The 26754-nt window shown below is 49.5% G+C and overlaps 1 protein-coding gene across 2 annotated transcripts in view; it reads left to right on the top strand.

Moving 5' to 3' along the window:
- Scara3 (scavenger receptor class A member 3) overlaps window positions 1-26227 on the top strand; it is a 47801-nt gene extending 21574 nt beyond the window's left edge. For both annotated transcript variants that reach the window (XM_076545233.1, XM_006988773.4), the window contains exons 2-6: window positions 7056-7154; window positions 8365-8484; window positions 10873-10971; window positions 12268-13311; window positions 24381-26227. In XM_076545233.1, coding sequence (XP_076401348.1) covers window positions 7127-7154; window positions 8365-8484; window positions 10873-10971; window positions 12268-13311; window positions 24381-24832 — 1743 coding nt within the window. In that variant the 5' untranslated portion in view covers window positions 7056-7126 and the 3' untranslated portion in view covers window positions 24833-26227. The remainder of the gene's footprint in view (window positions 1-7055; window positions 7155-8364; window positions 8485-10872; window positions 10972-12267; window positions 13312-24380) is intronic.
- Window positions 26228-26754: the final 527 nt, after the last annotated feature.

The raw sequence follows: 26754 nt of genomic DNA, 5'->3' as shown, positions 1-26754 counted from the left end.
TGTCCCAATTGGCTGTTTGGAAAACCCACTCTGAACTCGGCTGAAGGTAGTCATCAAAATATGTTCCTTGGAGTGCCCAAAGAAAGACCTTTTTTATTCCTCGAATCTCCCCCTTCTGACTTGTGCAGAAGAATTTGATCCCGGGGGGTGGGGTGGGGTGGGGGGAAGAAGGGATGAATCAATTACACATTTCTTGGTCAACCAGAAGAAAGCTTGGGTCAGGGACCGTGTCTGGGTGAGCAGATGGCTAGCACTAGAGCATCCCGGATGTTTTCTACCTACAACAGGAAAGGTTGAACCAGGCTCGACCCTGAGAAAGTCAGCAGCTACTGCAACCAGGTGCCAAGACATGCACCTACCAATCCAATAGTCTACCTGGCTCTTGCAAGCAAAAGCTTAAAAACAAGGAATCCCTCCTCTCTGGCCTTCCTTCTGGCATTTAAGTTGGAGATTATGCCCCCAGGTACCAGTGGAACAGAAGCCCTTTCAACCCTCCAGTGTTTGCTGTTACCTTATGAAGCTGGCTGGCAACACTGGCCTTTAAAGGCTGTTTGATGTTTTTCCTTTTTTTCCAAGCACATTGCCTGCAATGTGGGCCACATGAAGAGTAGCACCCGGCTGGCATCTTCTCTAGGTAAAAGCACTCCAACATCGTCACTGTTCAGATTCCTTGTGGCCTTGGGACAAGAGAGGCAGTGACTGGTTCCCAGAGCCTTAGATATTTGCCCTTTCATAATTCCCAGGCACCATGCTGTTCTAGGTGTCCCTCAGAGGGGCTTCACAAAAGTTTTTAGGTCTAGAAATGTCTTGTCCGCTCCAGTGTCCTCGTCCAAGCCCAACCTGTTCCTGATGCTGAGAGCTGTAGGAGGGAGAAGAGAAAACACACAGCAGGTACCTGCAATGGAGGCAACTCCTTCCTGGAAGCTTAGCCTGCTCTGGACACCTCTGTCCTATCAGAACCAGGCTCTCCTTGCTCTTCTGGACACCCAGCCACCCTTACATTTTACAGAAAGGTCACCATAACTTTGGGCAAATCCAAAGTCCTAAATGGCACATATGCTCTTGTCCCTACCCTCCCACCCACTCCTCACCCAAACAGGAATCCTTCTGGTTTTAGGAAAAGAATGTCTTATCCAGTCTCTGGCTAGCTCTGTAGAAGGCAGGGAAGCCCCACCTAAGCTCTGCTGCCTTCCTCGGCCCCCCTCCTCCCCACTTCCATTTCCTGGCAGTTCAAGCCTGAAGCCCCTGAGCGATCATTTTGGCTCTGGCGTGTTAAGCTCTTGCAAACCCCACGCATCAACACTCCCTTGGCCATAGAGAATACCAAGAATAAAACAGATTGAAACCATATTTCTAATGGTTAATCTTCATTTGCTTTTAAATTAAAACGAGCTCGTGATTGAACCAGCAGAGAACGTTCAGGCCTTCAGCAAGAGGCAGCAAGTTACCTTGACTGACGCCCACGCAGCATCAGCCCTGGGCTGACCTGAAGGAGGTGACACAGTGCTGGGGGGGGGCGGGAAGGTGTCTGATGAGTAAACAGATGGCAGGTCTGGGTGGAAGGGTCCTACCCCAGCTCTCATGTGCAGTCCGGTAGATGCTGCATGTGTGTTGGGGTCTGGCCCCAGATTCCTGGACACTGAGGAGCCATTACCATCCTAGGGTCTTTGTAATGGAATAGCAGTGACTCTGACTTGTAAGTTCCCTTCTGAGAGCTAGTATACCCAACACCAAGTCAGCTCGGCCCAGAAGGCTGGGAAAAATGGGGTGATGAAGGAAAACTGTTCTCCTGCCTCAGGGGACCACATTTGGCCCGGCACCAGGGGTGTGCTCTGCTTCCCTTCTGGTTTCCATTCATCTTCTCACCAGCGAGGATTTCCTCACTCTCCTGTCTGCAGGTCCATCTGGTCCCCAACCAGAACAAGCTCAATGAGACATAAACACACGGAGTTTGGGCTTACAAAAGACTTGGCTTGAGGGAGCCCCACAAATGCTTTGGATTATGTTCTCATTAAAGCGAGAGAGGCTGAAGTGGTAAGCTGCCGAAGCGTTCCAGATATGGGCCGACCAGGGTCCCTCCGGGCAGGGCTCGGCACTGGACAGCAGGAAGTCGGGGGACTAGGAAGAGGAGAAGCCCTCGGTGGGGGCTGGGGAGGGCTATGAGTTAAGGAGCAGCTGAGATGTCATCACGGGGAAGAGAGCCAACTCAGGAACTGTCACTTCCCCTCTTTGGTGGACCTGGACTGCTCTTTGCAGGACAGGAAAGTGGTGGTCCTTATTAACTCCCATTTGCTAATGGCAGGCAATTTGAGGGGCTCTCACTGGGGGAGCAAGGGTGTGACAAAGCTGTTCTAGGAGGGGTGTGTTGCTGAGGGCTGGTGTCAGCCAGGCTTCATTTAAATCATCCCAGATTCCTTGCAAAGGCTATAAACAGTGGAGTGATGAAATACGCTCTGGAGCCAGAACGGGGAGACGGCCCTGTTACGAGGGAGGGCCGAGAAGCACACTGCGGGGAGAAATGAAGGACATGGACAGGAAGGAAGGGGACGCTCTCCGAGGGGCTCAGCGGGAAGATCTGAGAAGCCCTCATAGCACAGTGTTCTAAAGAGCTCCTCGCCCGAGCCGCCCTAGCTAGCGGCTGAGGTGTTAATTGGACAAGCACAGAACGGCCCCAAGAATTCTCGTCCTCCTAGCCCCGAAGCTTTTGGGAAAGAGATCATCACCCTGTAAGCTGTAAGCTGCCCCGGGCCAAGCAATCCTTGTAAACCGCTGGCAGATTGATGGAGGGTCACAACCCAAGTTGCAAAGCAAAGCTGAAAAGGTTGATTCCATGGGGTTGCATGCAAAAAAAATGTGTTGTACCCCATTAAACTGTGCGTCTCATCCCTATTTTCCTCTCCCACTCTGCCATTCTTCTTTACAGTGCTTACCAACACACACACACACACACACACACACACACACACACACACACACACACACACACACATTTCCTCATCCAGCTATCAAACCCAGAGACTAATTTCTTTATTTTTTTTTATACCATATCCTTCTCAGCCTACTGTAGGGATCAATTAAGGCTGTGGAGTAGGGGTGTTTTTAAGGTCCAACACTTCCATCTCCAGCCTCCCTCAAGGCAGAATTCCTCTGGAGGTGAGGCTCTGAGTCTTGGGATCATGAGAGCCACTGATGTCTTCAGGTGCAGCGGTAGAAACACTGGCAGAAAGCATGATGAAAAACTGTTCCGGGTTCAAAGCCAACGTTGTTGCCCCTCTCTTTGAACCAGCCTGCCTGCCCTTAGGACTCAAGCCCCGGGCATGAGAGCTGCCTGCTGAGTTCCACAGAGGCTCAATCCACAACCCTGGAGTACATGCAGCAAGGGACAGTTGAGCTGTGACAGACCGGGGGGCTAAGCAGAGGGGGCTTATGGCAGTGATGGGACCCTCCTCCCCGACGAGTCCGCTCAAGGTTGCCTCTCCTTCTCAAGTGTTCTTGCCCACTGTCTTGGTTTTTTTTTTTTTTTTTTTCCCTGTCGCTGTGACAAAATATTCTGACAAAAGAAACTTACGGGAAAAAGGGTTTCTCTGGCTCACAGTTAGAGGTACAGTCCATCATGGTGAGGAAGTCAAGACAGCCTGAGCCCGAATCAGCTGGCCACACCATCCACAGTCAGGAAGCAAAGAGTAATGAACCTCTCAGCTCCCTTTTGCCACGTATATATTCCAGGATCCCAGCTAAGGAATGGTGTCACCCACCACAGACAGGTCCTCCCACCTCAGGTAATTCTAATCAAGATAATCACACTCTAGGCATGCCCAGGGGGCCCATCCCCAGGTGAACATAGATTCTGATAAATTGACAATGAACTTCATCAAGCACCCCATCTTCTCTGCATCACAGTTTCCCAGTTGATTGCAGAGGCCACGGAGGGCAGTGTTGGGGACATGAAGACACAGGTGTCAAAGGTCGACAAAACCCCCGAGGGCTGTTGGTCATTGTTACAGCCCTCAAAGTTCTTCCGGCTCAGTGAAGGGCCTGCCCCTTCTCCTTTCTACCCTCTGATCTTGTAGTTGCAGCAGCAATACTTCTGGAGAGCTTTTGTTCCTCACTCACAGTTACAGTATGTGGGCCAGAGAGGGAAGATTTTTGAGTCCAGATCTTGGCTTCTCCACTTGTATTGTGTGTGTGCCGTTAGTAACATTCTTAATGTCTTTGGCTCTCAGTCTCTTTGACCATAAAACTGATACTTTAGGCTGTAAAATTTATAGGATTGTCATGATGGCTGCCTTGAGGCCAGACCCAACACTTGACCACATTTCAAAAATGAAGCCGAGGAAAGCAAACTGGCTGCTTCCAGCATATTCTTTGGGCTTTAAACTTGAGGTAAGAGATCAACGACAAATGTATTACCAAATGCTCAGCTAAGATGAAAGAAAAGAGAAGTCTCCAAGGATTAAGCAAAACAAGCCCCAAAGAAGGTGAATTCTTGGGAGAGAAACAAGAGGAGGATGGGGGAAGGGAAATGGGGAGGACAGAGACATTTAAACCAGGAGCTCAAGCCAGAGGGGAAACAAATATAGGGTTGAGTGACTGTATCATGGGCATGGAGTCTGCAACGTATGAGCTGATGGGAACATGTGACCAGGAGTCCTACAGGGGGCAGCTGGGCCGCTGTTCCCACAGCAAATCCTGGCCCCCAGAAGCTGTCCCTCTTGAGCACTGCTGTCACTGTGTCTCGCTCACCTTGGGACAGTCCAAGACCTTTCTGATTGGTCATGACACTCACTCTGATTGGTCAGTGTCAGGCCACACCTCTCAGTAAAGATTCTAACATGTATCCCAGCTGGTTCCTCTAAAAATGGGGAAGGAGAGGAACAGGGGCTAAGGGAAAAGGACCATTTGGCAGAGAGATGGCCAGAAAACCCGGCATCTCCAGACTCCAAGTAGAGTCTCCGTGTGTGTGTGTGTGTGTGTGTGTGTGTGTGTGTGTGTGTGTGTGTGTGTGTTAGGAGCTGAACCAGGGTCTCATACATTGCAAATACTTGCTTTGCCCCTGAGGTACAGTGTCCATCCACCACGAGCCTTTCACCAACAATTTTTCAATGTACAAGATAAAATATGGAGATAATTGGAGTTAAACTCATAAACACATTTGTTTTTATTATGAGACCCATTGGGGTATGCCAGCAGATTGGTATACGCCATGTAGTTAGAAGTACAATTTTTATGTCCTTCTTTGAGAGAAACTTGTTAATTACCTTATCATCAAAATATCTTTATAGTCCAATCCAGGAAATTCACTTGCAGGAATTGTATAAAGCCATTAAAGTATAAAAAAAGAGGATTTTTTTTAACCAGTCATTTGAGCTGTAGCTTCAGGTGCCATGGCAACAATATATATAGCTTGGGGCTGGAGAGATGGCTCAGCAGTGAAGAGCACTTGCTGCTCTTCCAGAGGACTGGAGTTAAGTTCCCAACACCCTTGTCAGGAGGCTCACACTGGCTACAACTCCACCTCCAGGGGAATCCTATGCCGCCTTCTGGCCTCTGTGAGCATTGCACCTACTTGCACATACCCACATACCCTACACAGGCACACACACATATACACATAATTATAAATAAAATATTTTTAATTGCGTATATGGCTACTGTCAAGACATGTAAGCAGAACTTTCTCTTGAGAAGACCACAGTCAAACTTGGGTATGTCTGTTCTTTCTGAGTATCTCTCTGTTGATGATCAGACCTAAACCTACGTTAAAATCTCATGTTAATGAGTTCTAACTCTTCATTTAAAAAAAAAAAAACATGCTAGTTATGACGTGTCTGTGCATGCACATACACACCTGCAGACTAAATGAATAAAATAATTTACATTTAAATATTTAAATAAATAAAACTATTTTTTAAAAGTGGGGGTCAAAGATGCCTCGTCTAAGTAATTTAGGTTCCATCCTTGGCTTTTATCCCCATTTCCCAGAGCAAAGTCCAAGTTGGTCCCACAGTTGCTCTTCCTCTTTATTAGAACACCTTCCTCATCATTATTTTCCTAGGAAGAGGAGACGGGAGGGGAAGGGAAGAACAGTTTTCTCAATAATGAGACAACTCACTTAGGTCTTATTTAGGAATCACCTGACTCTGGACCCCTTTGACACCTCAGTGAGTCTCCAGTGAAGTACGTACAGGAGGCAGAATGTACTCATCCCTTATCTGCCCACCTCTTGATTTCTGTTTCCTCCTTCCTAGCTTGACTGGACACAGTCTTGGAGCCCATGCAGGGCCAAATCAGATTTGTGCCTGCAGCAGGCAAATTCTGCTTCTGTTCCATGTGCTGGGTCAATCAACACATTGTTATATCTCTTGGTTCCACCCCTAGGGGTCTGAGCAAGGTGCAGGCTAGGTGGGCCTATGTGTCTTCCTAGACTGTGGGAGATGGGCACATCTCTTTACCAGATAGGTGAGATGTCTCAGTAACTTGGCTTTCTATGTCTTAGCTTTGCCCCATTTCTCAGCTTACATCAGGTCTCAGGTGGACTGAATTGGACCTAGGGACTGGGTGGGCATGGGGTGTGAGCCTTGATACCAGATGGGAAGCTAGAGAGGGAAGGGAGTGGCTTGGTGGCCAAGGTAGGGTGTAACTAGAGTTTTCCTGCCTTGCCCACAGTCAGGACAAATCTTTGTCACCCACCAGTCCCACAGCCGCTCAGACCCAACCCAAGTAAACACAGAGACTTATATTGCTTACAAACTGTATGGCTGTGGCAGGCTTCTTGCTAACTGTTCTTATAGCTTAAATTAATCCATTTCCATAAATCTATACCTTGCCACATAGCTCGTGGCTTACCGGCATCTTCATATGCTGCTTGTCATGGCAGCGGCTGGCAGTGACTCCTTCCGCCTTCCTGTTCTTTCTTTTCTCCTCTCTGTTAGTCCCACCTATACTTCTTGCCTAGCCACTGGCCAATCAGTGTTTTATTTATTGACCAATCAGAGTAATTTGACATACAGACCATCCCACAGCAGTAGTGTCTGACCCAACTGGTTCCATTGCAGTGAGATCAGCTGGCAGTGACAGGGATGTACTGTGCATTACTGAAGAGGACCCGGCTGGTGAAGACGAGGACATGCCATCCTTCCCATGCACCCAAGAAGGTAAGTACTCTGGGACTCCCTATCTCCTCCATGAGCTGAGAGTTCACTGCCTTCATCTCTAGACTGGTGAGCAATGTGTCCGAATGTGTGGTACCAAAATTCTTGCCCTCATTTTCCTACTGTTCCTTGGAGATGGAAGGGCAGAGCGGTGTGGCCTGGGACTGTGCAGTATGGATGAAATCAGCATTTGGTGGAAGTGTCAGATGCCTCCAGGGCTCCCCCTGAGCCCTTACAGGAACCCTTACCAACTCCCCTAGCCAGATGCTCTGTGTCCAAGGCCTGTATTCCACTTTGCTGCTCCTGCTATTTGAGTTGCTGGTTGGATGGACTAGGGCCCTCAGTGGCATTCGGTATAGATTACACCTTACCTCCTTTCCCTGACTGGACATTGTACGCACCCTGTGATGCCCCAGGCCCGCCCTCAGAATTCTGAATTGATTCTAGTGCGCCATGTAGAGCAGGCATTAGGTATTTAATCACTGCAGTAGTCATCATTTACAGCTAAGCCGAACTCACCTTGGGGCCTTCATATGCGCTCTCAGTGGGCGGGGGTCATCTCCCGGAGTTCCCAGGAACACCTGCTCCCTCTCCCCTCTGTGCAGCAGCCTGACTGGTGGACTTGAACTCCCTGTTTGTTTCCAAAACAGCCACAGCTTATTTGTCCAGTTTGAAAACTGGTGACCAGCTTCTGGCGTGCCTGGGGCTGAGGGAGTCCCCAGGAGTGGGACGTTACATCTTAACCCTGACACACTCTCTAAAGCATCACGATTTGCCCCTACTGAGGAATTATCATGGCAGGAGAGTTCCAGTCCTGTAACCCAGAAAGTCATGGGCAAACTGGGTTGTGGTGAGCACGCAAGAGAGCACATAGCATTAGGCAGGAGGGTGAGCAGGCTGCTGGGATTGTGGACCACTGGCAGGACCCGTGTAGAGAGGAAAGGCATCTTGCCACTTCGTGGGCTAAATGAAGATACTGCCAAGAAAGAAGGACTGGTAAGGAGGGGGTCAGGTAGTCTCTGTCTCCTCTACTCCAGAAAGTTCTAGAAATTCAGTCTAGGTAGGAGCAAGCAAGGGATAAAAGTGGAAAACTCCCACTGTGAGCCCAGCATGAAAAGTGATGAGGTAGGCCGGAATAGGAACATGGAACTGAGCGTTCCACTCCAGCCTCCACCACCAACCCAAGCCACCACCGTCTCCTTGTCCTCTGCAGGCCGGCCAGGACCCCGCTGCAGCCGCTGTCAGAAGAATTTGTCTTTGCACACGTCGGTGAGGATCCTGTACCTCTTCCTGGCTCTGCTCCTGGTGGCCGTGGCTGTGCTGGCTTCTTTGGGTGAGTTCAGAGTTCCTTGACCCTGGTTGCTTGGGAGTGGCTGATTAGATTTCTACACCAAAAACGCCCCCGAGGAGACAAGCACTCCACATCTGTCTCCTGCAACCCACACAAGCATCTTCCTGGCTCTGGACTTCATTGTGGTTAATCCTCTAGGAGATTAGACTTGCTTCTAATCTCTGGTTAAGGGTTAGCTATAGGGTTTTGAGTAGAAGAGGATAACGAGATGAGTTTGACAGGTCTGTGTTGGAATCATTTGGGAGTTTTCAGAACTACTGATGCCCTCTCCTATTCCCAGGGTAATAGAGTGGATCCATAACTTTCAGCTTTCCAGGTGAATCTGTTGTAGAGCCCTGGATTTTGACTGGGTCAAGTAGCTTCTAAGACCATCCATGGTGTGTGTGTGTGTGTGTGTGTGTGTGTGTGTGTGTGTGTGTGTGTGTGTGTGTGTTGTTCAAGATAAGACTGGGTACCACCTGCATCAAGCTTGCCTTCAGTATTCATTAAAATGTAAATGTCTTGGTCTTACTAAGACCTACAAAATCAGAGTCCTGCAGGTGAGGCCAGGAGACCCGACTTTCGGTGCTTCTCATATAGGGTGCCGTCAGTGTGACCACAGTGCTATCATGTGGCTAGGTCCAGGTAGATTCTACTTTCTAGATTCTAAGAGTTTACGGTAAACTGTCTAAAATCAGTTTGGTCCCATCATACTGAAATCTGTTTGTCCCAACCTGCTTGACACTAGTGACAAGGCTGGGTGTAGTGAGAAGCAACTGAGGCCTGAGCGACCGTCACCCAAGGTACTGACCCTGAGCGTGAACACCCTCCTGCAGAGGCACGTGGTCATGCTCCTGGTTGGCGGTATTTGGGAAGCAACACCCCTGGCTGCATTAGTTACATTTCTTTTTGCTTTGACACCAAGCAACTTCAGGGAGGGAGGATTCATTCTGGCTTATCACTTGAGAGCAGTCCATCATGGTGGGGCAGGAGACGGCCAAACACATTGCCACGTCAGGCAGAAGGCAGAGAGCAGAAGGAAGGTGGGGCCTAGCTATAAGAGTCTCAAGGCCCATGCCAGTGAGCCACGACCTCCAGCGCGGCTTCACCTTTGAAAGGCCATGCCTTCCAAAACAGCGCCACCCCTCGGGGACCAAGTATTCAAACACATGAGCCTAGAATACACATTTTACACTGAAACCATAACAAGATGAGAAGGCAGGAAAAATAAGGACGATGCCTAAACAAATTAATATGTAATTACAAAATGTGAGATGTTCAATGAGTAGTGAGAATACATGGAATACCTAAACAAATTAATATATAATTACTAAATGTGAGATGTTCAGTGAGTAGTGAGAACACATGGAATACCTAAACAAATTAATATGTGATTACAAAATGTGAGATGTTCAGTGAGTAGTGAGAACACATGGAATGAGACCTTGGCCCAGTAGACATTAGAGTCAAAATAGCAATGGTCAGGTCTCTTTATTTCTTTTCCTTCATCTATACATAGGTTCTTAATTGAGAGAAGGCTCAAACGAAATAAGTATTGCCAACTGTAAAGTGCTACCCCAACCCAACAGTATGTGAAATTGTCCCTAGGATCTCTCAAACATGTCACTGTTACTAATTAATTCGATCTCTTGACAGATCTGAAATATACAGTGTTCATGAGAGCCCAGAGATTCTAAATCATTGAAAACATACAGGTTTGGAGGTGCTAAGAGCTGTAGAAGTCACTGGCTCCATGTTTTCATTTTGTAGATGACTCTGTTCATTCTGGAAAGGTTCATTGACCTTCCTCAAGTCACCCAACAGACTTCGTGTCAATCTGAGTCTAGAACTAAGTCGATTTGGGTGAAACTAATTCTATTCTGCCTGACATGGCCTTCAGAGGATCTGTGTCAGTCATTAGTCCAACCCATACCCTCTCACCACTGCCAGGGCTATCCAGGCTTCTGCCGGATCAGCCCAGGTACCCTGCTTCTGCTGAGCCATGCTCTAAACCCTGGGGACACAACAGCTTTTGTGGGGCCTGGGCTGGGGTGAACTGTAAGGTAGCAGAGGCTGCTCTAGAGGAAGCCTTTACTGAGGATTTGTACAAATCAAAGGGTTATCATCCAAACATTTATCCCAAGGGAAAAATCATGTCCTCACAACCATCATAGATAAGGGTTATTTCCAAGATGGACCATCAGTCATATCTACACATCAAACTTTGTAAGCTTAGGAGAAGAGGTACCTTGAGTGTCCTCAACAAGAGAGGATTTTTTTTATACCCTGGAGAAGCACAAATGGTTTCAGTGGCAGACTAGTAAAATGATCTCACCAATGATGGCTACTTCTGAACCATGACCCAGCTCGGTGTCTCTTCTGTTTCCCCAGTTTTTAGGAAGGTGGACTCTCTCTCAGAAGACATCTCCTTGGCCCAGTCCATCTATAATAAGAAGCTTGTGTCAATGCAGGAAAATCTTCAAGGACTGGGTAAGATTCTAGTGTCCAGAAGTACACAGGGCCCTCCATCCTGTGTTATCAAAAGATGGATAGGTGCTGCCTACTCTCTCAGACCAGCCACTGATCCCTGCTTCCCTCTCTGGCTGAGCACTGTCTATCCAAGGAGGATTGGGATGCTGGGATACAACAAGGACTTGGGCGCAGTTTCTATATGGTCTGTTGATCCAGCCACAGACCCTAGGCGACAAGGAAAGCAAGCATGGTCCATTCTCAAAATACCCTCATGCATCTCAAATGATTTCTAAGACCTTGCAAAGCCTCCTGATACATGAGCCCCTTTCAGATCAATGGCCTTAAACCACAGCACAGTTCACAATGGTCTCTATCCTGCTCTCCAATCAGGAGCACTCTAAAAGAGAGTGAGTAAGAAGGAGCCATAGCATCTGTGGGTTTAAGGATCATCTCTCTGGTGAATAGAAAGCGCTGCCCTAATACCTAATAATAGAGTTCTATTTGGTAAGCTGCTTTTCTGTCTTATTCCTTAGGAGTCACAAGAAAAAAAACTCACCAGGGCCACCTTCCTCACAAATACATTATGAGATTTCAACCAAGACAACAGATATTAAAATATGTGTAGACATTTTAAAATGAAGTGCACAATGGAGGTTCTTGGTCACCTCAGAACAGTTACTAAGATCTGTTCTTGAGAATGCAGTGATACTGTGGGGAAAAAATTATCCAAAATCCTGCCCTTCAGATTGTAGAGTAAAGATGGAATTCCACAGGGATTTCTGAGAGGGGTTTTTGTAGCAGGAAAGGAAGCAGAGTCTGGAAGCCACTTGTCAGTTCTTTGTGCCCGCATTTCAAGAAGTACCTTTGGGGCTAGGGAGATAACTCAGCCACACAAGCATTGTGACCTGAGCTTAATCCCAAGAACCCATGTGGAAAAGGCGGGTGTGGTAGCACAAGCTTGTGACCCCAGGGCTAAGGTGATGGAAGCAGGTGGATTCTTGTTGCTCACTTGCCAGCCAGCCTTGCCTGATTGACAAGCTCAAGGCCAGTGAGGGGATCTGTCTCGAAAATCAGGATAGATGGCACCCGAGAAACAACACCTAAGGTTGTCCTCAGACCCACACACATATGTGTGTATGCCTGCATGCAAATAAACATGTACACACACACACACACACACACACACACACACACACGCACACGCACGCGCACGCGCACGCACACGCGCACGCACACGCGCACACACACACACACACACACACGAAGCACCTTTGTCCCATTTAACTGAAAATGTTGTCCCCTTTTCTCCTGAAGACCCAAAAGCCCTGGACAATTGCTCCTTTTGCCGAGAGGCTGGGCAGCTGGGGCAGGAGATCAGGAAGCTCCAAGAGGAGCTGGAGGGGCTTCAGAAGATGCTGCTGGCCCAGGAGGTCCAGCTGGACCAGACCTCCCAGGCCCATGAGCTGCTCACCACCACAAGCAGTCAAATCTCCCAGGAGATGGGCAGTTGTTCCTTCTCCATCCACCAGGTAAATCAGTCCCTCGGACTCTTCCTGGCACAGGTGAGGGGCTGGCAGGCCACCACAGCAGGCATGGACACCACTCTGAAGGACCTCACCCAGGAGTGCTATGACGTCAGGGCTGCTGTCCACCAGATCAACTTCACAGTGGGCCAGACCGCTGAGTGGATCCATGGGATCCAGCGGAAGACAGACGAGGAGACTCTGACCCTACAGAAGATAGTCACAGACTGGCAGAATTACACCAGGCTCTTTGGGGGTCTGCGCAGCACTTCTGCCAAGACTGGGGAAATGGTCAAGACCATTCAGGCCACCCTGGGGGCCTCCTCACAGCGCATTAGCCAGAATTCTGAGAGCATGCATGACCTGGTGCTGCAGGTCATGGGCCTGCAGCTACAGCTGGACAATATCTCCTCCTTCTTGGATGACCACGAGGAGAACATGCATGACCTCCAATACCACACCCGATATGCCCAGAACCGCACAGTGGAGAGGTTCGAGTCCCTGGAAGGACGCATGGCTTCTCACGAGATCGAAATTGGCACCATCTTCACTAACATCAACGCCACCGACAACCACGTGCACAGCATGCTCAAGTACCTGGACGATGTGAGGCTGTCCTGCACACTGGGCTTCCACACCCATGCTGAGGAACTCTACTACCTAAATAAGTCTGTCTCCCTCATGCTGGGCACCACAGACCTGCTCCGGGAGCGCTTCAGTCTGCTCAGTGCTCGCTTGGACTTCAATGTCCGCAACCTCTCCATGATCATGGAGGAGATGAAGGCTGTGGACACACAGCATGGAGAAATCCTTCGAAATGTCACTGTCATCCGAGGTAAGAGGAGGTGGGCAGGGTTCTCCAGGAACTCAGGGTTTATTTGTTTTTTGTTTTTTTTTTTTGTTTTTTGTATACAGGAGCATTTGATTTTAGGGAAATCTCTAATAGTATGTACATAGTTAAAGGATGCTAGGTAGAGAGTGCTGAAATCATCCTATAACCAACTTCCAAAGCAACAGGCAATGTTAAGAAATGTCTTCAGGGGGCTCAGTGGTTAAGCACACCTGCTGCTCTTACAGAGGACCTGGTTCCGTTCCCAGTTCCCTCCACACCCACATAATAAGGAGGCTGATCCTCTCTAAGTTCAGGGGGTCTGAAGCCCTCTCCTGGACTCCACAGGCACATGTACACACATGGTATACACATCCAAGTGGGCACACACACATACCCAAGTAAAATTAAATCATTTTTTTAATGTTTAAAATTTCTGTCTTTGTAAGCTAGGCTTAATGGTGCACACCTATAATCCCAACACTCAGGAGGCTGAGGCAGGAGAATGGTCGTGGATTCAAAGACAGCTTGGACTATACACTAAGTCTCAGAAATACATAGTGAAGCTTCATCTCAAAAAAAAGGAGCACATCAAAGAGGGGAGGGAGGGAGGGAGGGAGGGAGGGAGGGAGGGAGGGAGGGAGGGAGGGAGGGAGGTTCTTGTAAACCTCCTGGTGAAGGTGAGGTGGTTTCTGACTTTACCTTTCACAGAAAATTTGATTTATTCATGGATTTCTTTTAGCCCACATAGGCAAGTATGCAGACCCGTCTTTTTGAAGCCATTTATACTGACTTTTTCCCTTTCTTCCCTCTTCATTAATGCTTTTTTATGTCTGTCAAACTATGTGTCCCTCAGAGGTCCATCACTCTGCATTCTTCTTCTCCTCCAGCTCCCTAAGTTCCTTTATTCACCAGAATTCTCCAGAAAAAAAAAAAAGCAGAACTAACAGAATGTAGGTTAAGTCAATGATAGTTAAGTGATAGATAGGCAGGCAGACAGGCAGACAGACAGATCATAAAAATTAGTTTGTGTGACTAGAAAGACTGGCAAGTTCAAGATCTGTAGAGATCATCCCATTTGGAAGAATATCAGGCAGGAAGAACTCTCTTATTTAGGGGAGGGTGAACTTTCTGTTTTATCCTGGCCTTAAACTGCTTAGACAAAGCTAAGCCCACATTAAGGAGCATAATCTGCTTTGTTCAGACCACCAATCCATGTGTCGACCTTAACAAAAACCACCCTCACAGAGACATTCAGAGTGAGGCTTGATCAAATATCTAGGCACCTCATGGCCCCCTAAAATTGACACATAAAATTAGCCATCATAAATCTACTCCTTGTCAGTTTGTCACCCATACTTGTCTCCTTAGAGCTGGAGAGATGGTTTAGAGGTTAAGGATACTGGCTGCTCTTCCAAAAGACCCCGGTTCAATTCCCAGCACCGACATGGCAGCTCACACATTTCCTTAGACGCCACTCTCAGTCTCCAAGTGGAGCTGATCGTAAGGCTGTGTTTTGAGCTACCACAGTACAATGAACTATCCTGTGTGAAACCAAAAGCACACTAACGTTTTCCATAGAAGGAGGAGGGCTCTAGAACAATGTTCACTTTCCTCGTATCTCAGAACTCAAATATGGGGGTCAATGTAGTCATTACGTCTGTGTTTTAACAGAGAGATGAAAAGGACTGAGAGAGAAGATGAAATGAAGTTTCTGCCATGTGCGCACACAGATCTGGTTACAGGAAGTGAGGAAGACGTGCTTGCGACAATGCGGTCCTTATTGTTGTAATCAAGCTGGTGCCTACGGCTAGGATTTATAACGCACTTCCTTCCACTTCCTGTTCCAAATCCCCTTTGCCCTCACCGGCATTCCTGTGGATCATGGCTGCCTCTAATAGGATGACCGGAAACCTTCATTTCTGAAGGTTCCAGCCCACTGTTACTCATGTAGGGGTCGGGTGTGGAAGTTTCCCACTGACCTTAGTCACGTGAGCAAGCACAGCCTTTCTCTTCTTTCTCCCCTCCCTCTTGGCCCAGAGTCATTGGAGCCCTTAAGTGGCCATGTGGCCTAACTTCTTGTTCAACTGAGTCACCACTGTGTCTTTGCTGAAGGCATTTGTCCTTCTGGAACTTCTAACCCAGCAGAGCATGAAGCCGCAACAGTATGCAGACACCTTGCTGCTGGGTCACTGGGCAAAACTGTGAACTGTACCTTCTCATGATCTCCCTTTGAGTCCCAAATCCTCATGAAAAGATATCTTCTAGGCCCTTGCAGCATAGGAAGGAAGCCCGAAGTCCACTCTATATAGTCTCCTTCAGCCTTTACATCCTCCAGTATCCAAGGCAGCGACCCTTTCCAGTTCAGTTACCAGGGACACCTTTGGTCTTGGAGCCTACATCACTGATACCCTGCTCCTCTTTGGCCATCTAGTCCTAAGCCTGTGTCAGCTTCACTTGATGTTACAGTGTGTTTGCGCTGCCACTAGACACCATTTTTTTAGAGACCATTTTTCTTCCCTCTGGGCTGATGGGGGTGGGAGAGTGGTCTTTTTGTTTATTGTTATCTTTCATTTTTGCAATGAAGCTAGACACCGAGAATTTCTGTAGGAACCAAAGCCTTCCCACCATATTTCACCAAAAATGGCTTCTAGGGTGCTGTGCTCCAGGGAGGAGCATGAGGAGATGGCTCTTAGGGTTCGTATTCTGTCAGTTGTGTGGTGGTGTTGAATTCACTCTAAGAGCAGAGGAAATTCTAAGTTTCCCGGGGATGGCCCACTTACACACACTGATTTGTGGAGCTTCATAACAAGCCTTGGACAGTGGCTCCCTCCACCCCCTTATTGGCAGTTTTACCTCCCATGCTTTCAACTACTCATGGTCGGCCATGGTCTGAAAATACTAAGTGGGAAACTGCATAGTTTGAGAGAGATGTGCCTAACTTTCTCATAGTTGTGCATATATAAGGTACAGGTGATGTACCTGGGGTCTACTCCTATGTGTGATGTCACACATCCACTGGAGCCTATGGACATATACTCCACAGAAAAGAGGAATTTGAGGGTAGAAAAAGTAGATATTGGTGTGACTCTACCTTACAAAACAGAAACCTAAGACAGGAGAGTTTGGTTAAGCAATGTGTATAGGTCACAAGAGCTTGAAAGCCCCGAGAACTGGAGAAATGGACTAGTTAGTAAAGTATTTGCTGCACAGACACAGGGGTCTGAATTCAATTTCAAGTGTTTACATAAAAGCCAGGAGCATTGTGCAATGACAGTGTATACCTGTCATCCCAGCACTGGGGGGTGGGGGTGGAAACGAGATGACCCCTGGCTCACTGGGCAGCCAGTCTACCCAAAACAATGAGCTCCCGGTCCAGTGACAGACCCTATTTCCAAAACATATGCTGGAGACCAATTGAGAAAAACACCTGACATTGCCCCTGGCCAATGACATGTACATATGCCCATACATGCATGAACATATACACGCACACACACACATGCACACATTCCTGGTGCCCTACTTAAGTTCTTAAAGATGTGTCCACTGTGCACTCAGGAAAGGAGAAGCTGAGAGCATAAGCTTGCAACTACCACAGACATTTCTACTGAGGACCTGCTTCACTATAGGGCCAGGGATGGAGAACGGAGGAGACAGAGACAGTACCCAGAGGAATCCTTGGAGACTGACATTTGCTGCTGCCTTGATCACAGCAGACCTGTCATTACAAAACTGTGTCTTAAGAATGGTAGGACATCTGTTTGAGTACACGGGACCCTCAGTTCAACCTCTTCATGTTTCCATGGCCACCGAGCTTATTTTCTCTTTGATATAGACTGGTGGGGTCGGGGAGGGGAAAAGATGTTTAATTTGTTGTCTTATTTTATGTTTACCACAAAGCCAGGCACTGAGTGTTTCCATGGGAACCGAAAGCTTCCCACATCACTTCACTGAGAGGACGCACGTGTGTGGCCACTAAGGTGCGATTTTAAGTTGTGTCTGTTGGCCAACATTCCTCCTGATGCTTAAGTCATCACATGCACAACTTCTCCAATCTGGAAGAATCTTTCCCGGTAAATTGCACAGCCCAACCTCGAGGGAACTAGTCCTCCACCTTCAGACAGGCCCCAAGGCTTTGGCCCTGGAGCTAGCAGTGAAGGGTTGTCTGGCCAGTGTAGAGCTGATGGTTAGAACACAGGTAGAGACGGCAGTGGTACAGGCACTAAGGGGATGCCAGGTGCCTACTGAAGGAAAGGAGCGGGGGTTGTAATTTGCTCTGGGACTTTCAGGCACACTTGCTTTGTCTCCCCAACTGTGCTCTGTCATCTGTAAATGAAGGGGTAGGACCGGCCCCTTCCAGCTCTAATTCCCAGCCTCCATTTACTAAACAGAAATCCTGTGGTGCATCCAGGCTGGTTACACCTCTCCTAGAATCTTTATCTCTCCCTAGGATAAAGATTTATGTCTCTAAGATAATTTTTATGTCTGTGCTAGACAATGGTTGTGCCAGACAGTGTCTCTGCTAGGACTATGCTTTGGGAGTTAGAGGCAAAAAAAAAAAAAAATTACCGCTCATTAGCTGAGTGATGGGTAGAGAGCTCTTCATCGCTTTCAACCTCGTCTCCTCACCCACTGTGTCCTACTCTAATTTCTGTTCCTTTGACACAAAGCAACTTAGGGGAGGAAAGGTTTATTTGGCTTCCAATTCCAGATTAGGGCCCATCACTGAGGGGCGGCCAAGGCAGGAACTCAAGCAGCTAGTCACATCCCATCAACAGTCAAAAGCAGAGAGAAAGGAATCCATGCAGGCTCCCTGCTTAATCGCTGGTCCACTCCCAGCCAGGCTTCTCCTCTCTTACACTGTTCTTATACCTAGGCAAGGGCCTCCTTACTTAGGTATTAATGGTGCTGCACACAAGGGGCTGTGCCTGTCTACATCAATTAACAATCAAAACAACTCCCCCATAGCCATGCCCTAAGACCTACCTGATGGTGATAATTCCTCATCAAAACCCTCTTCACAGGCAATTCTAGGTTGTGTCAAGTTGACAGTTAACACTAACCAGCACAAACACGACCATTAATACCTGTCCTACCAGTACCACATGGGGTCATAGTGAGATTCAGTGACAACAGTAATAAGAACCTAAAAAGGGTGTCTTAATATAAGGCCTTCTTACAAAGTGCAATTATTGATGACATAAGCTCCTCTTCCTGTTCACCACTATCTGACAGTCCATGGGCCCTGAAGGCACTCTGGATGTGTTTGCTCAGTGAATGAATAACTGAAAGTATGAATGGAGGGTAGAAGCCAAGTGTGCAAGGAATTAAACTTGAACGCTTGCTCCGTAAGTACCACCTGCTCTATCCTGCCGTAACCCATAAGGATTCAGGAGCTAAGGAGGGAACAGTAAAATTGACAAGAGAGCCTTGTCAGGTTAATGTGCCAAATCTGATAACTTGAGGTCAGTAGCTAGGACCTGAAAGGTGGAAGGAGAAACTGACTCCAGCAAACTGTCCTCTGACCTCCAAGCACATGCTCACACACATACATGCAAACACTACGCACGCACAATAAATTTTTTTTTGTTGTTTGCATTTCAAGACAGGGTTTCCCTGTGTAACAAATCTGGCTGTCCTGGAACTCGCTTTGTAGACCAGGCTGGCCTTGAACTCACAGAGATCCACCTGCCTCTGCCTCCCGAGTGCTGGCATTAAAGGCATGAGCCACCCCTACCTGGCAAAGAATTTTACTTTAAAGCAGGGGAAAACAGTTCTGTTTGGACACAGGGGATGGGTATGCAGGTGTCAGTGAAGAGGGGTCAGTGGCTGTGAGCCCCACTTCTGTCTGCCCAGCCTTGGAAAGCTGCTGAGAGTTTTCTTTGGCGCCCCAGCTGCACTCTTTTTTTTTTCCACGTATTTAAAAGGGAGGTTTATTTTGTGGGGTAACTTACAAGTGAAGGGATCATTTACAGAGTCTGGGAAAGGTGTGGCGCAGTCCGGCGGTGTTCTCTGGAGAACTCTGCTTGGTCTACCTCCAGCATCCAGGGTCCAGGACATCCATCCGGGTCCTCCCTTGGCTCTGCTTTGTAGGCGTAACAGTTACCAAAGCCTCGATGGGGGTTGGAACTTCCAGATCAAAGCTGGAATGGCTGCCCACTACAGCGTACTTACATACATGCAGGCAAGACACTCATAACACAAAAACTAAAATTAAGTAAGCCTTTTAAAGAGCAGTAAATTTATAAATCAATCTAATATGAGACAATGAGGGAATGTAATGTGTAGTATCCCTGCAAACATTTTGTTATTGTTTGTTTTTCAATTAAGATGTTGTCCAAACTCGGTATCTGAAATGATCTGGAACTCATGATCCACCTACCTCACAAGTGCTAAGGTTACAGGCATAAGCCAGCACATCCAGTTTATCCAGCTGCACTCTTCCATTTGGTTTTTCAGCCTCTCTACACAGAGCGATCACTCCCCACAGTGCCTTGAGAGGAGAAGCAGAAGAGGTTGGCAGGCTGGCACCAGGGAGAGCCTTCTCCCGGGATCTCAGTCCTTGGGGTCACTTCAGAACTCCCAGGAAGATGCTCTGCATCGTCTCTTAACAGTTCTACTCTTGGTTGGCAGTGTAGACGGTTACACACCAGCCCGCCCTCAACAGACACAGAAGTTCATCAACATTTTCTCAGTGCTCTTTTGATGAGCACAGCTAGGACTGAGAATCCCTGGCTGAGGTCAATGAAGAGACAAACAGACAGACAGACAGAGACAGAGAAAGGTCAAGTCCAGCCACCTAACATGCTAATGCCAGAGCTGGCATTCCAACCTGGGTCTCAGGGTTCAGGACAAGGCATCTTCCATTGGGCTATTCACTCAGGGAACCATCTCCTCCATTTCTAGTTCCTTCTGTCTTAGTGAGCTGACTACGAGAGGCACCGTGGAGCCCTCCTACCAATGGCTCACTATACCGTGGATGGATGGGCAGGACTGTGTCTTGAGATACTAGAATCTTCCAGCCGCTCCTGATCCTTTCATCTTCCCTAATCCTGAGTATGGACCACAGAATCACCACCCACTCTACTCACCTCAGACATGCAGTCAGTTGTGGCTGGTTCCTAATGGGCCCAAGAGCCTAATTACAGCCTGTAGCTTCCTGAATAATGATGGGCCTCCTGGGGACTCCTTACCTCAGCCTCCATGGGGACTCCTTACCTCAACCACCATGCTGGTGTTTGCCTCTTGGCTGCTCAGAGCAGTTCTGAGCCCTCCTCTTCTTGCCCTGTACTCTGCCCACACCAGTGTCTTGTTACTACTGACAGGTCACTGGAACTCTATCCCGGTGGGAGCTTTGGTCTCAGCCTTGAGTCATCTTGCTCCCCATCATCCTAACTGCTGGTGGTTGACTTTGTCCCGGGAAAGACGGGGCTCCCCTGCCCCACAATTCTTCTGAGTCATCTGAGCATCTAAGAAAGGAGCCTTTCTGAACTCCCATCCCCTTTTTTCTTTTAATGGAGGGACCAAGGATAGAATCCAGAACCTTGCACACGATGGCAAGTGCTGTTTCTTGCGACAAGTTCTTATTATCCAGCTGTCCAGACTCTATGTAGCCCAGGATGTCCCAGAACTCACAGTCCTCCTGCCTTTGCTTCCCAAGGGCTCAGGTTATAGCTGTACACCACCATGCCTGACTCTCTCTACACTTTACAGACCCCTCAGTGCTCCTCAGAGAAGGATTCTAGAGCCTCCCTCTTCAGACGGCTCCAAACTGGGTGGAAGAGACCCATGCATCCCTTTTGGAGGTTGCTGAGGGGCAGAAGGGGTAGCTGGGGGAGGAAGCCTGGTAGAGGGGCCTGGTACTTGGTCCTCCTGCTGCTGCCGTGGACTCATCTGGGTTCTCAGAGGGGGAGCTGCAGCGGTGACCCCAAGAGTGTGCACAGAGAAAGAGGCGGACTTTCTCTCCCGGGTCCTCCTTGTACTCAAGCTTGGGACGACAGAATGCATGGTCCGACCAAGGCTGAGGCTTCTGCCCAATTGTCTACCCCAAGCATGATGGGCACACACTCCTCCCTCGGGGGAAAGAAGGCTTGGATCTGCCCTGGAAAGACGCCCAGGGAGTGAGTGGTGGTGTGGCGGGGAGGGCAGCCTTTTGGCTCTGCCTTTTCTCCTTTGCTGCTGACATGGAGGCCCTAGATACACTCACAGTGGCTGCTGGGCTCCTCTGGGCATGGGAGAAAATGGGCCCCAAGGAGATGGTGAGGTTTATCAGATGGCCTGGGCAGGGGCAGGGCATAACACCCTTGTTATCATGAGATGCTCAGACTGGACGTGGGGTGCAGTCACTTACATCCAAAGTCAAAAAGAGTGGAGAGCTAGAGGACTTGGAGAAGCCCCTAGGGCAGCCTGTTCCCAGACAGGTGGAGGACCAATCCAAAGGAATTCCCAAGAAGGATCAGGGACAGAGGCATGATGCAAGTCCCCACCTAGTAACGGGGCTAGGGGTCAGGACAAGGGGCTGTAGAGCCACAGAGCACCTTGACATTCAGTTGTGCAAAGTTATATTAAGGACAGCTAAGGCTGTATGTGTTAAATTAACTCAACTACAAACGATATTTAGTACAGCTCTCCGCTGAACTCTGAGTTCTGGAAGGGGGAAGGATTGCCCAGCATTGCTCCATCAGCCACACCGCCTCACAGGGCCTCTCCACTGCTGAATGGCCCTCTGCTTCTCCAAATCTCAGCTGCTCCAGATGCCAGGAGCAGAATAAGGACAGGCACTGTGATTTTGCCAGTTCCCAGAGAGACCTGCCAGGCTGGGGGAGGTGGACCCTGGGTGGGCACCAGCGTGGGCCTGTGCCGGGCTGGTAACTGTGCAGTGAGGGACTCTCTGGGAATAAAAGGGCAGCTCCTGTCTCCTGGTTTCTCTAAAACGGCCAGGCGGTGACCATCACCCACCAGCTGTCCTCAGCCCCCGAGCGCCTCTGCTGGCATGCCACGTGAGCTGAGGAGGAGCAGCGTCCCATGGCAGGCGGTGTCGGTAGCTGACTGAAGGTTTTTATTGGCTCTTGTGGGGCTGGCTGTCCAGGCTCTGGTTCCAGTTTAGGTCATAATAGATATTCACTGACCTGGTTCCACATAGAAACACTTTGAGAAGGATGCAGGGAACAGCAGAGGTTGGGAAGCAAGGGGCAGTGGGGGTCACATCAGCCAGGATGAAGGTGATCCAGGACCACAGATAAGATTCTGGCAACTTAGAGAGCTCTCAGCTCTCCAGACACATCATCCTTTCCCTCAAAGACCCCACTGAGTTCTAGTCTCCACTCCAGAAGCTCTTAGCATTTTGCACTCACACACACACACACACACACACACACACACACACACACAGAGAGAGAGAGAGAGAGAGACAGAGAGAGAGAGAGAGAGACACAGAGAGAGAGACAGAGAGAGAGACAGAGAGAGAGACAGAGAGACAGAGACAGAGAGGCAGAGACAGAGAGGCAGAGACAGAGACAGAGACAGAGACACAGAGAGAGGTCCTTGTGGGTCCATTTGTGTGTACAGATGTGTGTGGACCTCAGGTTTTGTTCCTTAGGAGACATCTTCCTTATTTTTTGAGACAGGGTCTCTCATTAGCCTGGAGTTTGACAATTAGGCTAGGTGGGCTAGCTAGCAAACTCAAGGGATCCACCTGTCTCCAATCGCCCCCCACCTCCGAGCCCTCAGTACTAGGCACAGGCCACCATACCCACCCATCCTCCTTTTTTTCACCAGTTCTGGGAATTGAACTCAGATCCTCAAAACAGCAAGCATTTTACCAGCTGGACCAGTCCGCAGCCTACCCATGGGATCTCCCTTCACTCTCCAGGTTTTGGTTGAAGGACCTGGACTAGATCCCCACCCAGCCGACAAACCTTGGACACCTCATTGTAAAGCGGCGGGGGTGCCAGCAGAGTTCTCGTGGGGATCTGAGTCAGGCTCTGGGACCCACAATTCCCATCAACCCTGCCCCTCAGCCACACAGAGACCGCCAAAAAGAGCTAGGTCCGCATCAAGCCTCATCTCCACGATAGCTGGGGCTCTTTGCTCCACAATTGCCCTCATCTCAGACCCCGCTCTGTCTGTCACCCTGTAGCCTTAAGGCATTCTACACGACCCTGGGGGAGTGGCAGCTACTCTCTGCCGCATATCCTCAGAGTTGGTATAGATCCAAGAGGTGGTGACTCTCAGACTTACTCAGACAGGTAGCGGGGTGGGAGGCCACTTGACTCCCCGCATGGCCTCCACACTGCAAGTCACACCTCTTCCTCACCGTCCTATAATAGAGGCCTACAGATGGAGAGACGGCCTCTTCTCACAAGCGCCGAGCTCTCCTGACTGCCGACCAGGCTCTATGCCCGGTGCTAAGATGTAAGAAATGACCTGTTGTCTTTCTGAGACTGCTTTCTCAGAGTCCATGAGATACACATCCAGCGCTGGCGTTCGCTGCGCTGATTTCTCTGGGCCGATTAAAGGTTCAGAAAGCAGCAGCCGCAGGGACTCATGGGAGAGGCTGGAGTGGTTAGAGTGGACCTCCTGGAGAGGCAGCCCTTCTCTGGGATGCTTCTGGGAGATGGGCCTTACCTTACTTTCTTCTCCTTTTTCCTCCGTGTCCCTGATGCCAGAGGCCCAGGAGGTCACAGAAGGTAGGGCAGGGTGTGAAAACAGCATTCAAAACCCACCGGAAGTATAGAAAGTCAGGCTGCCCTAGGGCAGGATGAGAGCATCCTGGATTACCACGCACCCTCCCCCTGCCTCCCCTACTCCCCACAGCCCTGCGCTCTGTCCTGTTAGCTGTGTGTGAAGCTTCAGGGGAGCCTGGATGTCAGAACTAGGACACCAGAACCAGCAGTACACCAGGCCCATGTACACTAATACATGTTGCATAGAACCTACTGGTCTAACCCACTCCAGCAAGAGTAAAGCAATTACCTAATAGTCCAGTGATGGAAGCCCTGGGCCAAGCTTCTGTCTGAGCCTCCACTGTCCCTGTGGCTCATGAGTGACCTGTCTCTTCTATCCAACCCTAGGTGTCCCCGGACCTCCAGGACCAAGAGGACTCAAAGGAGATGCAGGCATGAAAGGACCTCTTGGAAACAGAGGCCCTAAAGGGGATTCTGGCAGCCTGGGGCCCCCAGGACCTCAGGGTCCTCAGGGGCAGCCTGGGGAACCAGGACCCATGGGAGAAAGAGGGCCAGCTGGCCCCCGAGGCTTTCAAGGATACAAAGGCTCAAAGGGCAGCTTTGGAACTGGAGGGCCAAGGGGGCAGCCAGGTCCCAAAGGAGATGTAGGGCCCCCAGGGCCGGAGGGACCCCGAGGGTCTCCAGGACCCTCGGGGCCTCAGGGAAAGCCAGGGATTTCAGGAAAGACCGGGTCACCAGGCCAACGTGGAGCCACAGGGCCTAAGGGCGAACCAGGTATCCAGGGTCCCCCTGGATTACCTGGGCCTCCAGGCCCTCCAGGGAACCACAGCCCCTACTGAAGAAGGTCTTTGGCCTGATGCTGCAATACAGGTTGGGGAGGGGGGTCAGAGAAAGCAGCCAGAAGGACCTACTGTCTACAGACAATCATTGTTTGATCCTGATGTAAGGATGTCTCTCTTAGAACTGACTGTGTAGCCTTAAGCTCCCCAATAATGACTGTGCCGTAAGAAAACAGCTCACTGCCCACCCCCACCCCCCGTTTCTCTGCTGGCCAGGGGGCGGGCTACTGGGTTTCCATGGCTGGTTAGGAGGAAAGGGAAGAAGACACCCACCCCCACCCACCCCCGCCGCCGCTGCCACCGCCCCGTGATGGCTTCCTGGGGAGGTGGATACCTGGGGAAGGCTGTCTTGGATCTCTTCGATGGTAACTAGCTCCGGTGTCTGCAGGCGCTTAACACCCACGCTAGCCAACAGCATCTTGCTGGTCTTGAAAACATCCAGGGGAAACCAATGGGGCATTATAGATGAGACTCCAGGGAGCCTCTCCCAACAGCCATGGGAACAGAGTCACAGGGAGGTGCCCTGCTCCATACAGGGCAGGAGAACTCTGCCTGCCTCGCATTCTCAGGTCCTGTGCATGGTGTGCCCCTGACAAGTTCAGAGGGCTTTGATTCACACGTCCAGAAAGCTCTTCTTCCTCTTCTTCATCTTACCTCCGCATCGCAGGAGTGGCCTGGAAAGAACCCAAGCAGAGTGTCATCTGCAGGGAGAGACCCTGCAGGTCCCAGAACATTCTGCTTGCCTGCTATCCACCTCCCAGGAGGACCGCAGGGGTGGAGGTGGGAGGACAAGGCAGGGATGAAGCTTCTCTGCAATGCCACCCCTTGTTCAACCTAGGCTGCCATGCGTGTTCCCAGTGGGGCTTCTCTGCGGTGGCCGGGGAGGAAGAAGCTGTAGCAGGGCCCACCCCTGATAACAGGGTGGCTCTTGCCTCCTACTCTTGGCTGTCCTGCCCACAGATGCACACTGACCTCACCCCACCATGACCTAAGATGGCTGGAGCACTTTCCCACGTGAGCAGCAAGCTGGACTAGGCCAGGAAAGAGCCTGGACATGCACAAAGAGCCTTTGACGTTGCTTCTCATCTTTCATGAACTTCTTGCATACACTGGCAGAAAGGGATGCTGGGAAAGGCCTGCATTATCTTGACTCACTCTCTGTAAGGCTGCCCTGCTCCTTCAGACTCCAGCAGACTTAGAGCTATCTCCTCCCTTGCACTGCCTCAGAGACATGTCTTCTTCCTGCTCACAGCCTCTGTGCCACCTTCCTCCTCAACATCAGCGTGCAACGGGCTTGCACGACCCACCTACCCCCTGCAAAATAATTGTCCTGTCTACCTATGATAATATCATGCAACACAGTATCACTGACCCAGTAAAGAGCTGTTTCCAGGAGGAACGTGTCTTCTAGTATTTGTACTCAACCTGAGGATGTGATCCCTTCAGGAATCCATTTCATATTGATCTTCAGAGGGGAATCACTGTCAAGGGTTCTGCTGCAGAATCTGAGAACTGGGGTCCTCTGGATGTTCTAGTGGTTGACAGGGAAGCCCAAACAAGAGTCTAAGAAATTACTATCAAGGGCAGGGCCAAGCTGGAGACAGTGCATCCCCTAAAGCTTGCAGCTAGACCCTGTAGTTATTTGTCTACAATGAAAATAGGAAATAGGACAGGCCGAGACCCTAGAGGGATGCTTCCTGCTTCCACTTGTTGTCTCTAAAACAAAGAAGCCAAAAGGAGAAAAAGATAAGGCCAGACTTGCCCCAAGGGTTCTGCAAGAACAGTGGTCAGTTGCGTTCCCTGGAAATCAGACTGGGCCTTGCTCCACAAGGGGTTTTAAGGGACAGAAAGTTCATTTGCTAAGTCAAACGTTACCCTGTGCAAAGCCTGGGTACTGGTTTGATGTGGGGTATGTATGAGTC

This window comes from Peromyscus maniculatus, chromosome 9, assembly GCF_049852395.1.
Source record: "Peromyscus maniculatus bairdii isolate BWxNUB_F1_BW_parent chromosome 9, HU_Pman_BW_mat_3.1, whole genome shotgun sequence".
Classification (NCBI taxonomy): Eukaryota; Metazoa; Chordata; class Mammalia; order Rodentia; family Cricetidae; genus Peromyscus; species Peromyscus maniculatus.
This window is presented reverse-complemented; position numbering and strand designations above follow the sequence as displayed.